The sequence below is a fragment of the Aphelocoma coerulescens genome, chromosome 2 (assembly GCF_041296385.1).
Source record: "Aphelocoma coerulescens isolate FSJ_1873_10779 chromosome 2, UR_Acoe_1.0, whole genome shotgun sequence".
NCBI lineage: Eukaryota > Metazoa > Chordata > Aves > Passeriformes > Corvidae > Aphelocoma > Aphelocoma coerulescens.
In genome coordinates this window covers 64,805,985-64,820,991 of record NC_091015.1, presented here as the reverse complement: position 1 = coordinate 64,820,991, position 15,007 = coordinate 64,805,985, and the positions used below count along the sequence as shown (strand labels likewise).

At 41.2% G+C, this 15,007-nt stretch overlaps 1 protein-coding gene across 2 annotated transcripts in view; it reads right to left on the bottom strand.

Moving 5' to 3' along the window:
- Positions 1–15,007, bottom strand: part of ITGA9 (integrin subunit alpha 9) — a 250,265-nt gene that overhangs the window by 101,540 nt on the left and 133,718 nt on the right. For both annotated transcript variants that reach the window (XM_069007851.1, XM_069007852.1), the window contains exon 18: positions 6,857–7,007. In XM_069007851.1, the coding sequence (XP_068863952.1) occupies positions 6,857–7,007 (151 nt within the window). The remainder of the gene's footprint in view (positions 1–6,856; positions 7,008–15,007) is intronic.

Genomic DNA, 15,007 nt, shown 5'->3' with positions numbered 1-15,007 from the left:
CGAGAAGCCCCAAGGAAAAGATACCATTGGAAGGTGTTGCCACAGGGTATGAAGAACAGCCCGACCATCTGCCAATGGTATGTCTCTTCCTTGCTTGCCCCAGTTCGCGCAGCAGCAAAAGAGGCCATCATTTTCCATTATATGGATGATGTCCTCGTGTGTGCCCCCGACAATGACATGCTTGCCAGTGTGCTCGACCTGACAATCAATGCATTGGTTGCTGCAGGGTTCGAGCTCCAAGAGGGAAAGATTCAACGGATGCCACCTTGGAAGTACCTGGGCCTAGAAATTACAAAGCGGACCATTGTGCCGCAAAAATTGGCTATTAATACTAACATCAAGACTCTGGCAGATGTCCACCAGCTGTGTGGGTCTTTAAATTGGGTGAGGCCGTGGCTGGGTCTGTCCAACGAAGACCTAGTCCCCCTTTTTGATTTACTAAAAGGGGGAGAGGAGCTTAGTTCTCCCCGGACACTCACCCCAGAGGCGCAAACAGCTCTGGAGAAGGTGCATCTAATGTCCACCAGGCAGGCAAGCAGGTGTAGGCCTGACTTGCCATTCAAATTCATCATCCTGGGTAACCTGCCACACTTGCACGGGGTCGTCTTCCAATGGGAAGACAACAAAAAGAAGAGCAAAAAGGACCAGGACCGGAGGGATCCCCTCTTAATCATAGAGTGGGTATTTCTCAGCCATCATCGGTCCAAGAGGATGACACAGCCACAAGAGCTGATGGCTGAACTGATCCGGAAGGCTAGGATCCAGATCAGAGAGTTATCAGGATGTGACTTCGACTGCATCCACGTGCCAATTAGGACAAAAATGGGCCAAATTACTAAGGTGATGTTGGAGAGTCTGCTTCAAGATTGTGAAGCAATGCAGTTTGCTCTGGAGGGCTACACAGGCCAAATTTCTTTGCATAGGCCAGCCCACAAAATATTCAATTCGGAAATTCAATTGGAGTTAAATACAATAAGTGTTCAGAGCAAGGAACCTCTAAAGGCCTTGACAGTTTTTACTGACGTGCCCGGGGCGTCCCTTAAGTCCGTGGTGACTTGGAAAAACGCCCAAACTCAGCGGTGGGAGACTGACATCAAAGAGGTGGAAGGATTGCCTCAGGTTGCTGAGTTGGACGCAGTTGTCAGGGCTTTCGAAAGGTTCCCCGAACCCCTAAATTTGGTAACAGACTCTGCATATGTTGCAGGAGTAGTCTCCAGAGCCGAGCACGCCATTTTGCATGAAGTCTCCAACATGGCCTTGTATGAGTTGCTCTCAAAGTTAATAAATCTGGTCTCCCACTGAGAGCAACCATTTTACGTGATGCACGTCAGGTCACACACGGACCTGCCCAGGTTCATCGCAGAAGGCAACAGGAGGGCAGATGCCCTCGCTGCGCCAGCTGCGATGGCCCCGACTCCAAACGTGTTTGAGCAGGCCAAAATCATCCATCAGCTGTTCCATCAGAACACTCCTGCCCTAGTTCGTTGATTCAATCTAAAGCACGACCAGGCCAGGGCGATTGTGGCTGCATGTCCAGAATGCCACCAGCTAGCTCTTCCTGCCATTGGTACTGGCGCAAACCCCCGTGGACTTATCAGCTGTGAAGTGTGGCAGATGGACGTGACACATGTTGCTTCATTCGGCAGAATGAAGTACGTACATGTGTCAGTTGATACCTTCTCGGGAGCAGTTTTCACCTCTGCCCACACAGGGGAAAAGGCTAGCGATGTCCGAAAGCACTTAGTGCAGGCATTCGCTACCCTGGGCATCCCCAAAGTCATCAAAACGGACAATGGCCCAGCGTATACGTCCAAGGAGTTCAGGAGCTTCCTACAGCAATGGGGAATAGAACACAAGACTGGCATCCCCTATTCCCCGACAGGTCAAGCCATTGTAGAGAGGGCCCACCAAAACATCAAAAGAATGCTCCAGCGCCAGTGCTCCTCAAAAAAGCTAGAGTCACCTGCTGTCAGGCTCTCAAAGGCATTGTTCACCCTAAATTTCCTCAACTGTGCCTTTGAGAACCTGAACCCACCAATCGTGCGGCACTTTGGGCGGTCTCAGCGGTTGCAAATGAAAGAAAGGCCTCCAGTGTTGGTTAAGGACCCGGAGACTAGGGAGATACAAGGGCCTTATGAATTAGTTACCTGGGGGAAAGGGTACGCATGTGTATCCACCCCCGAGGGCCCTAGGTGGATCCCATCAAAGTGGGTGAAACCGTGTATTTCCCAGACCGTCAGGAAGGGAGATCAAATACCCCCCAAGACCGGGGTAGGTTAGTTGTGTGCCTCTCTGAGCCCCGAGCCCCAAGTTTATCCCAGTTGTTATCCTCAGTTTCAACCTCATTTTTCTAAGTTTTGTTTTAGTTTGGAGACATCGGAGATGGGTCCTGTGCCATCAGTGGATGGGGATTATCCGGGTGGACTAGATCCATTCTCCAAACCGGACTGATCTTGTTTTTTATTCTCTTAGTTGTCATAATTATGTTCGGGCTGCTGAAAAGACTGCTAACCAACATGATTATGAGTTTATCCTCCGCTGCAGAAATCAACCAAGCAGAGCTCCCCAAAGACTTTGAACTCGAGCCTATGGCCCAGGAGATGACATGGTTCGGGGACCTGTACCCGGACTCAGAGTACTGTCCCCAACCCGAATCCATGTCATCTTAAAAAAACAAAAAAGGAGAAGATGTGGGAGTGTGTTTGCTTTGGTTCAGTCCGGGTCTCCCCTCTATGTTCCTTAAGTTTGGTGTACCCCAGTTGGCGCCCCCCCTGTTTTATTAAAATCACCCTATATGATAGTTTTGTCTCCTCCCAGGACCCTGTCTGTCACTCTGCCACCCCTCCCAGGCTTCTGGAAAGTTCTAGCCAGGGGGCCAGGTGATTGATCCGGGGAAAGGAGTCCCTCCCTTCCCCTGTTACAGTTGGTTCCCTTACGTGTCCCTCGTTCTGTTTGCCACACCCTTCCCTTTCCTGGTTGGTTGTTCTGTACCCCCCCCCCCTTTGTCTCCCCCCCCCCCCCCCATAAAATCCCCTGCACGAGATCGGCAGGTGCGCAGAGTTGGGCACCCCTGGTGGTTGAGGTCCCCCCCATTCGGAGGACCAATAAACTTTCTGGATTTAACCCAACTCTGAGCCTGCCTCCTTTCCTCCGCCGTCTGCCTTTATCGCCGCGGTCCCTTGGAAGGACCCACGAGCCAGACCTCTGTTCACTCCGATATCAGAGGCTGGCCCCCGCAGCCTGCTGTGTCCCAAGCTGACCGGGCTGAGTGGGAACTGTTCGTAGAGGACACAAAGGCACATGGCTCTGCCCTACACCACATTTACTGCCACTGCCAGCAAGCTTACAGTGCTATTTCTGCAACCGTACTGAAAATATCCCTCTGCAGTGAGTAGCAGCTAACAACAGTTAGCAAAGTGCCTACTGCTGACGTGCATCTTCAGCAAAACAACACAAGCCAGGAGGTAATTCCAACAGAAGTAAAATGGTGTAGAAACTAGCAGCAATAGCTTTTTATTCTTTTTCCAGATTGCTTACACTGCAACACTGCATTCTTTGATAGGAAAGTTGTATCAGCTCTGTTAAGTGGATTTCTCAGACTCTGAAATAGAATGTCTTCCTGAAGCTGAATTAAAATTAAGGAACAATAAGCTTTCAGATTAAAATAAAAGATATTTAAAAATCTACTCTACACAGAAGATGGGACCAAGATTTCTTTGCCAACACAGTAGAGGAAAAATCTAAGCACCCGGTGAAGTGTCTTTCTCCTTCTCTCTTATTTTTATAAAGGACATGTATTTCAAAAGTATCACTTTTCTCAGTGGACACATTTTGAAATTCACTGCAGTGCAGTTCTCCATGCACCTGTAAAACAACCCTATCTCATACTGTGAGATATTGAAATGTTGCACAGGCATTGAATCCACAGGACCACAGAGGAAGGAGAAGTCAGCCCATGCCACATACTGTGCCTCTTCAGAGAAGAACTGTCTGTCAGGAGTGATGTAAAGAAAAGGCTGGGATTCATCCATGAAATGGAGAGGACTGGCTGCAGCATAATAGGAAAATCTGACAGTGGAATAGGTAGAGTCTCCTAAATACCAATCAGCAAATGCTTTTTCAACTTGCAGAGATGCGGCAAAGCCTGGAATATCAGGTTGGAAGGGACCTCAAGCACCATGTGATCCAACCTTTCTTGGCAAAACCACAGTCTAGACAAGATGACCCATCACCCTGTCTGGCTGAATCTTAAAAGTGTTCAGCACTGGGCAATCTACCACTTCCCTGGTGAAATTATTCCAGTAGATGACTGATCTCTAGGTGGTGTCTCTATTTACAAAGTCTCATGAAATCTCCATCTTCAGGAAGGAAAGAGGAGCTAGCTTCACTCAGACCATTTAGGGAGCAGTACCATCGTCATCCTTGAACTAGGCCACCCCATTGCTTTTCAAACACAAGATGTGACATTTTGTCTCAGGAACTCTGTTGAAAATAAGCAGCATTAAACTTTTGCACTATTGGGTCTCACTGTAACCAATCCAAAGAAAGAAACAAAACTGCACTGAATTCACTAGAAATGTCCCTAGTGGGGTCACAGGAAAAACACGCAGGGGACTTAGAGCATCTTGAATGGACTCCAGAGACAGGTTAAAAAAGCCTACCACGTGATCATCATTCTCAGAATCACCTTGCAGAGAAACAATCAAGCAACCACATGGAAGATCTCATTCAGTTTCACTTTAGCACTATTCATTAAAAGGCAGTTGATACTTAATGCTTCCAACCACACAAAGCTTTTGATTACAAAACTGTTCCACTAAGGAAAAACTCTAGGTGCTGTCTTTTTCATTCTGGCTTTATGTTCTGGATTTTTGTTTGGACAATATTCAACAAGGAACAAAATCTGCATAGATGTCAAAGGATGGGAGTAGGTTATGAAACATGGAAACTGTGGTATTTTACCAAAAGAAACCCGCACATTGTCAAAGAGTTTAGGGAAAATATAACACTGTAATTGAGGCTATGAGGTCATTATCCAGTTTCCCACCTGAAAAAATGATGAGCCCAATGTTATATTAGTTTGACCTAAAGCAAAAGCTGAATGAGAGAAAGTAAAATAGCCTAACATAATCCTGTAACTTGGTTTTCCAAAACTGTTACTGAAATAATGAAATAATTATCAGAAAAAAAAACCCAAACCCAATGAAATTAATCATAAGAACACTGGAACAGCTAGAATAATAGCAGAGTATACTTCAATGCTGTTTGCAAGACCTGAGGAAGATGTGTGCAGTACTTTTTTTAAAGAAATACTAGCTTCTCTTAAAAGAAGATACACTGAGTAGTGAGATAATATTAGAATGTCATCTGCTTCCAGAAACTGGTCCTTCTATGCAGCTCTCAGCACAGATGTTTTCAAGTCTGTTATAGACCCAAGCTCAAGGTAAAATATCAGGAGAAACAGCATATCAGCTTCTTTCCTCAGGGTGTCGGCCAAGGAAAACAAAAAAGGCAATTGGTGTTCCAGTTAACTTGTGTGTGTAAAATATCAAAATGTTAAAAAGAAAAAAAAATCACCACAACGAACTTTTAAAAGAACATGCATAAAGCTTTGTTTCTTTTCCAGTGGAAAGGAATGGAAACCCTCCCACTGACTTCAATGAGAACTGGGCCAGACCCTGAAAGTCTTGCCATAAAACTTTCACTATGGAGAAGTTGTATATTGGCATAGGCATTTCTGTTTTATCCCCTGCTTTTTTCCTCCTAATAAATTGCATACTTGCAGCACATAATGTCTGAAAATGAAATTTATAATAAAAAGACAATTCACTGAGACTTGCAACTGTGTAGTCAAAACTGAACACTGAGAATTAACATGCACAAGAAATTACCGTTTGTTGTTATGCAGTGAATTAATTTTAGAGGTTTATAATAATTTAAACCTATCATAAAACATGACAAATAATGGGAAAATTTCATTGGTTCAGTGGACCAAGTTAATCCTGAACTTTGCTATAGTTGTGTTACTGTTTTTAATATTGCTCTTACAGCTTGCAAAGCAAAGCTCTAGAAGAGATACAAACAACTGTGAAAAGCAGGAACAAACAGAGCATGTTGTCACAATTATACAGCTCCCATTTTGCACAATTATTTTCACATTACTCACACTCACAAAGCTTTCACGGCCATCAGTTTGCAAAAAGCTTGATTCAGTGTTTGCATTACAGCACCTTCATTTCTAAATGAACTCCTGCTAATGAAAATATCCAAGTATTTCTCTTTAAATAAAAGAGACTAAAACTCAAAATATTCACCTGACTCCGTGTGGATGAAATTAAAAGCACTCTTGACCTCTTGGATCTGGTGATGTGCCCTGATCACCACCCAAACTTGCATCAGGATATGAGCAAAGAACAAGCCCTGTATCTTGGTTTCAACAAGGAGAAAGTCTAGTAGCCCAGGTCAAGAGATAACCAGGACTGCTGAGTGCAGTGTGGCACCACTCAAACAAGAGGCACACTTTGTATTTCAGGGCCATTTGGTACCTTATCAGTTTCCAACCAGTCTCCTTCTACCTCTTAATACCTCAAACAAACAGTCTTCCTTTTTCATTAGTGCACCACAAATAACAGGCATGTGTCTTCTACAGAAATACAGAGAGTGTAATCTATACACACCCAATCCATAAAAAAATAATCTCATTAAAGAGCCTGAAAGAAATTAAAGTCCAGCATAACCAAAAACAACTTTCATGCATCTCAGCAGTGTGGACTAGGCCATCCCCTGTATCTGCATCTTGTAATTAAATCGGCTTAAAGTTAAGAGACTAGCTCACAGTGAGATTAGCCTTTCTTACCTTTTGCCACATTTTGATGAAGAAGAGCTCTCCAGAAAAATTGAAGAAAACATTGGTGTCATAGGCATCATCACCAATGTTGGAGATGAAAATGTTAAGTGAGATGTTCCTCACTGCTCCCAGGGCCAGGTAGGCAGTTCTGTCACCAACACTGTAGGCAGAAACAGTTACATTGGTAACTCTGGTCAACTTTCACACTCTGATACTGCTTTCTCCCTGCTACAGAAATGTCACAACTCAACTGTTTAAAAGCTCAGCAGTCAGAAGATCAGGAATGTGCTGTACTGCATAGTGCAGAGGGCCATACTAGGAACGAACAGCTCCTGACTCAGGGTTCTGACACTGTCTTTTGGGATGGTAGGAAAACCCCATGATCCCCACATGAAACTATTCCACACAACCTACTTTTTGTGATAATAAATTAGTTGAAAACTGTAAAGTAATTGGACGGGAAAAATGTAACAACTGCAAGGTTTTATGCCTGCATTCAAATATACAAGCTATTTCAGTTTGTCTCTCAATAATTCAGACTTATTTTAGCAACTCTCTGAAACATCTTCTTAGAATTGTGCTATGGATAGAAAAAACCTAAACCAGGCTCAAATAAAATCCAGAAACTGGTGTAAATGAAAAAAATTAGTGGAAATTGCAACAAATTACCACTGAATTAGACTAATCTTTCTTTAGATGTTTATGCTGGACCTAACATGTGGAGTCACCTTCTGTAAGTGGAATACCAAGGGTAACAGCTATATATCATGAATCAACACATTGTTGCAATATGGCATCACAGATTACGTACAAACACAGACATGCATACATAGAGGTAAATATAGATATTCATGCACACACATTTATTATTTGGTATTTAATCCTTCCAGGCTGTTCAGAAAATGAGCTAACAAGTAGGAATAAAGGCTAAAGACAAATCACAAGAAAATACAGTATCAATGCACAGATCTGCAGGTCTTAGAAGTAACAGTAAAAGGTAATATGAAATATACCAGGTATTAATTTAAAAATTAGCAAAAATAGCCAAATATTAAATTTGGTAGTTATCATAACTGGACTCTAAGACCATTCATAAATCCTGAAGAAACAGAGGCAGTGCCACAGAGAAAACACTGAGTAGCTGCTCAGAAAAGGACAAAGAACTCCAGCCACATAGCAGGGAGATTCTCACAATTATTTCCTCTAGGGTACAGCCAGCCCAAAAGTAAGAGGGAACAACTTTTCATTCACCCAATTTCCATAAAGGAACAGCTGTTCCAGTGACATACATGTTGGCGCACACCGCTCTTCTGCTTATCAGCAATTCTCTGAAGATGGCTGGTGTGCAGGCCAAGAGCTGTGTTTAAAGGCAGCCTGACCCTCCATTGCTACCAGTCCTCCTCTGACAGCCTTCTTCATGTTACTGCAGCCAGGGCATTTGCATAAAAGCGGAGTTTCTGGAAATGGAGTGTTTATAAACTGTTCAGCATCTTCTGCCAATCATACCTGTACCAGACATCTAAAGGCAGAGCTTGCCGGACTCCATCTGCCTGTGTTCAACAAGAAGTTTCTAAATGTGCGTTTCTGATGATATGTACCAAATCAGCCAGGGGCTCTAGTGAATGAGAAGGTTGGAAGAAGATGGTCTAGACTCAGGCTTTAAAGCTAATGGCTGTGGATTGTGAGTGTAACTTTACCATGTAATGTGGATATATGTAGAATATTTGTTTCCTGTACTTACTTCATTTATGATGATCTTCATTTATGAAGCCCAAAGTTATGGCTTACAGTTCAATGATAGCTTATTATGAGAAGATATAGGGATCCAAGAAACGTGTCTGCTTTCTCACATTTAAAATCAACTGCAGACACTGACCAATCCTATTGATAAACGGACATTTGGCTTTCAAAATATTAGTTTATTCTCATAGTCAGTTATCAGTGCAAATAAAGATTTGCAAAAGTGTATGCAGTACAGGATTGACTGCAAAACTAATTTGAGTTGTTGCTTCTTATATACCAAATTAATGGCTCATCTACATGAGAATACTTGAAAGCATTTAACCTTTTGGCACCAATTCCAAGGTTTACTGTTGACAAACAGACAAATTATGAAGATGATAAACAATCTGCTGGGATTTTGTAATAATGAAAAGCGCATACGTGGAAGCAAAAAAAACCCACAAACATTTCATACTGTGAATTATTTCTCATTAACTTTATCATCTTGCTTCTTGCAAACACTTCAAAACTTAATCAGCATATGTTATACTCATTAGGAGAATCTGGAAGTATCACTCCAGTAAGCAAAGGAACATTACAAGCTCTTTATCTTACGTAGAGTTGATACTAAATGCAATGTACGCTACAGACTGCTCTCTGAATTGGTAGTAGCAGAACTTCAAGATTTAACATAAAGTGAAGACAACTGAGAATACTCTCCTTCCTAATGAATAACTAAAAATTCTCATTATAAAATCACACTTAAAATGGACCCCACAAAAAATAATGCAAAAATTAACACCAGTGGGTTGTGTCACTCCTCATACCAAAATGACATTTTTCTCAGCAGAGAAAGAAAACCCACTTTTAAAAGCACACTGTAGATGCTCCTACACAACATTCACACACTAATACACTCCAAAAATCTCACTGATTTTAGGCTGGCAGGTGAGTTCAGCTCTCCCTCTAAAAGGCTGTAAGTCCCATAAGACTGTGCTGTAAGTCCCATTTTAAAAGAGTAGCTTTCTGAGTCATTGAATCTGTGTACATCTGGAATGAATCAGGTTCACTTGCAGTGAAAAGAGGATTAGGAATCTCCCCATTTACAGGGGAGTTGCCAAGCCCTGTTTGCTGCTTGAGAGAGTAATGTCATGAGTGCAGAAGCCTCCTGTGGTGCTGGAACAGCTCTGTTGCCAGCCTGGAATCATCCTCCTCCAGCACCTGCCACGCATTAAGCACTCTAGCTGCCAAGTCAAAATATGTCAACTAAAGAATTGTTGTCACCCTTCAGAAACAAGAAAACAAACTAAAGCCACCCCTTCATCTCAATGAGGTTTGTCAAACAATTTAAGAAACGTAATCAAGCAATGACTTTTTGTTTATATTTTCATTCTGTTTATATTTTCATGAGAACTACAAAGCTGCCAACATTCTCAACATGACCCTTGTAACCTTGCTCACATAAAGGAAGAAAGGCTGAAACAAAAAAAAACCAAAAACAACAACTCAAAAAGGAAAAAGAAATGTAAAGAAATAAAACAAGTGGGAAAATATCAAGAAATAATCAGTTAATTGGACAGAATACTACCATCTTGTTACATTAGGTACTACCCCCAAAAAATGAACTGAGTAAAAGTTCTGGGTAGACTGTAGATGTATGTATATATTATATATAGGCAAACACATTTGTACACACATACAGACACCTGAAGATGTCAAGTTATCAACGTTTGCATGGAAAGAAATAAAAAGTTTTAAATCCAGAAGTACTAAGTACCTCCAGCTTTCATTCTCATCATCCAAACTTGCAAGTAACAAGCAATTCTAAAAATCAGGCTCCAAACTTCTGCTATAGTTTTGAATTCACTGACAATGGTAGTAGACATTGAATGTAAATAGAAATATTTCATGTTTACTTCTTAAGTGATTAAGAAAAGGAAAGCAAATTCCAGGATAACACAAATACCTTTTTTGCAAGCTTTAATGCTCTAGTAGTTAATGTACGCATCACATCATTTGCATTATGGTCAGTGAGAGACAAAAGACCATCTGAGGAAGAAAAATTGAAAAGATCTGCAATCTTCATTTCTCCACCCCTCAAGATGCTGCTTTTTATTAACATGGGTCAGTGAAGGCATAATCTGCATTCCAGATGGTGTGCAGGGACATTTTTTCTATTTTGTATTTCATTCCTCTTTCATCAGGGTGAATTTTTTTAAAAAGTGAGAAGGCATTCGGCACTTCTTCTCAGTCTGTGCAGATCATACACAGGGCAAGGAATGTGTCAGGGTCACGCTTACGCTATTATCTGGGTCACTAACTTTCCCTTTTCTATTAGGAACCTTTCTTTCCTTACAGCAAATTAGCAACTACATGGATAAATTGCCACTACTGCTCAATAGACTGTGGAAGTTGCTACTGTGGTCAATTAGACTGCAAATGGGTAAAAATGTTTCAAACAACTAAAGTCCAATCTGTCCTCCAACTCCACTAGATGAAATTAAAGAACCCCACCTTTTGCTTTGAAATCAATAAAAGGTGTAAACTGGTGCTGTAACAGATCCAAACAGATTTCTACCTTCACCCACCAGCGCTGCAGCTGGTCTTTGCAGTTACTAGGACACTTAAATATTAATTTTGTCTTCACAGATGCTTTACACCAGCTCTGAATACCTTTCTTCTGTTGGGTTTTTTTATTGCAGGCTTCAGGGTTAGTTGAACTTCAGGAGGACTTTTTGCAAATACTTAAACCTCAAGGGCCACTGAAAAGCTGAAACCCTCAGTTGATCTGGGAATTCATTTGATATCTCAATGCAAAACTGAGAGGTAGCAGCCCCATAAACAAATATAAACCAAATAAAAATTTTAAACACCCCATAGGGAGCAAAGCTATTGGATTTTACATCGTTTGGTTACACTGTTTTCTAATTGCATGTGCATTCCAAAGGATTCCATTGCAATTCTCTCTGGGAAGTTCACAGCCAATTCACGCTAATGACTTGGCCAAATGTTCAAGATACCATGGCTTATTCTGCACTAACTGAGCTTCTGCCTTCCCCTTTTTACTCTCAAGTCTACGATAGCAGAGGCGCAAAGAGACCTTACACAGCTGATGACCAGAGCCTATCTGAGGTACATTAAGCCAGCTATGGCAAACTAGCACTGAGGCCATCAGATCATATCATTCATGATCTTTTTCTGTATTGCTCAATCTAGTTTTCAAGCAGAGACTTTGCAGTGTGCCCTGAGTAGCACATAACATGAGATGATAGGAAAAACATAACTGAGAATTCAATGAGTGGTCAGCCAAGGTTTCGTGTCCGAAGGGCACATTTTAAGAGCAGTACCATAAGAATATTGCTCTTAATGGAGACTGAATAACAATGTTCCAGTGTTTCCCCTTAGGAAGGAACTAAATGTCCCGTATGAAAAAAAGTGCTTATGGTGGTGAGCCCAGGGCCATGGCCATGGAACTGCTTGTGCCAGCACCTTTTTGGCACAGGGCTGCTGCCTCTAGTGCTCTAGTTCCTACATATATTACAATTCAGAAATACGGCACAGACCTTACCTTTTCCATCTTTCCTACACTTTGATGTTAAAAATGAATGCATTTGAATAGTAAACAAGAGATGGAGAAGGCAGGGGAATTGGAGGTGAGGGGAAGACACATCACACACCACTCTTTATTGTGGTGTTGAAACAACAGCAACTTCTAATTCTGCCTAGTTACCATATATTCAAAGCTTCTCTGGAAACTGTCCTCTTTTCCCCAACTGTAGTTTCTTCCCCTTAAGTACAAAACAGATGTAAATCCCATCTATGAGCGCCTTTGAACTTTTAAATAAAATAGACAGAACAGGGCATAACATCCCTATAAAAATACCCCTTATCACCCTACAGCAATCTGCTGCCCTTTTATTATTATCAGTAATTTCAACTACACCCAGATGTTCACAACCCTTTATAAACAGAATTGAAGAATCAATGGCGAACGAGCCGCCTCTGTTTTCACACAATGTTTATTCCAGGGAGCAGCTTTTGGCTTGAATCAGGCTGCTCTAGTTTATGAAACTGTGACATGAAAGCAAGATGAGGTTCAACACCTACAGAAGCCCTAATCTAATCTTTCACCCTTGCAGTCACATATATAAACAAACATCTTTACAAGCTATCCTTGAAATCAATGTTACTGTGTTTCTGGGTCAAACCCATCCCTCCGTGTGTGAAAGACAGCATCCTAAGCTTGCAATGCAGACAAAAACTAGTTACTAGTAGCAGAAAGAAATGCAAAAGATAAATGGTATCAGGCACATAGGTGAGGCTGCACACAACAGCCTGACATGAAAAAAACCACCTCTATATTTTCCCTATTTGTTAAAATATTTGAAGAGCCCTGTAAGTGCATGATTGTTGACCATAGATCTGAAATTTGAAGCTGAATCAATAGCACTTTATACCACAGTTTCTAGAAATTAAATAATTAATGAAGTCATCATGCAAACCTATGTGTTTACCATAAAAATTATACCTTCAGAAACAGATTTCCTGCTATTAGATAGCTTAAACTGCTTGTTCTATTCCTGGAATGCTGGGGTGCAATAAGCAATTTAAAAACCATACTCAGCTAAGCATTGATGAGAGAAGAACTGTGCCCTATCCAGCAGTCACTTTCAGAGGTTAATAAAAGGCAGTTAAACAGAGAGAAAACATTAGAAACAGCATAGCTTTGTTACTTAAGGCACTTGGTTTTGCAGTAGCAGGTGTTATACTCCAAGATTAAGCTATGTCTAAATGTCAAACATGATAAACAACATATCCCCATATCAGCACATTTCCTCTCCATCTCACACAAAACCAGCAAGAGGATTTACCTGGTGACCTATGAAGAACCTCAGGCTTACCAGATTTTGCAATTTCAAGATGTAATACAGAAAAAGTTCATGTAGCTGCATCACAAAAGACGATGTATATATGTATGTATAGACACATACATGTGCACATCTGTACCAGCCAAGATGTACACTACAGATGCAAAACAGAAGTGCATCTGCTTCTTATTGCGGTCTGTACATTATCAAGAATTTCCACCTCTTGAGGCAGCTGATATATGACAGTGCTTCCTGAGGTTAAGCTTTTGTTTTGTTAGCTTTATGCTTTGGTTACTAGAGCAACAGTGACTTTAACAATCTTAGGCCCATAAAATACTCAGTGATGTTGAGATGTTCACAAGGAGGGCTGGGTTACACAGTAGCCCAGCAATTAAGCCAAATTATATGAAAGAACATCTCTTCAACGTCTGGTTTAAAATAAACAAACAACAAAATCCTGCTTCCGTAGATACAGTTAAATGATCCTTACAAAACAAAACCAGTGTTTACAAAGGGACAAGACTGGCTTATACAATTATTCTTGACTGATCATCAGTGACCTGTTACTAGAAAATAGAGACTAGGAATCTGTATTCCTGTACAAGATATATGGACTACTCTGGTTTGTTAGCACTTGTCACTTCATAGTTCTATTACCATCCATATGGGTTCCATCACTCTATTTTCAAGAGGAAGAGGACTGTCCACTGTTATCATGCTGGACTTATTTATTTTGGGAGAGATTTATGAAGCTCTGAGCATAACAAACCAGATGGAAACTGAGAAACCATTTCTTCATCCCCATTTATCCTCAAAACCAGAAAACATTCACTTATGCTTTGAGATGATGCTCCCACTGCAATTTGTACTACATCCTGATTAATTATGGGCTCTGCCCTTTAAGGAAACTGCAAATCCAACCGCAGATGAGTTACAACAGAGTTTTCCATGTGCCTCACAAACTCAGCATTCAATACACTAACAACTGTCTGTAGGTAAAAGATAAATAAAAGACAAATAAATTAGAAATCGGAATTCTGCGTCATAGGTTCACCAAAAAAAGCTAAATTCCCAACAATTACAAATATACTAAAATACATGAAATGGTAGTAAGTAGTTTTTCATAGCACCCTTTGCAGTGCAGCAAATCACTTTTAAATAACATTAAACCATGCTCCAATTTATGAAAGCCCTTAAATTACAGCTTTGTATGACTTTTTGAGAAAAAAGAAAGAAATCTACTTATATCCATTTTACCAATGTTTCATCATTCTTTTCTCATTAGAATATCTTTGGTAATTTAAAAGTTCATGAGCTAGGACAGCACTGGGTATGACCAAACAACCACTGGGCAGCACATGACAGCAGTCATGGCTCTGTGTTTGTGCCCTGAGACTTGGGAATATCCATATTGGCACACACAGCTTTATACACATAGGGCCTTGACTGTCAAGACCACTTCGCTGGCATTTAGAAATGCTAAATCATAACATTTGCTGATTTCAAATTGGTTGTTTTTTGTAAAGCAGATACGAGTTTCATCTGAACAGCTCTGCTACTTAGGGTAGAC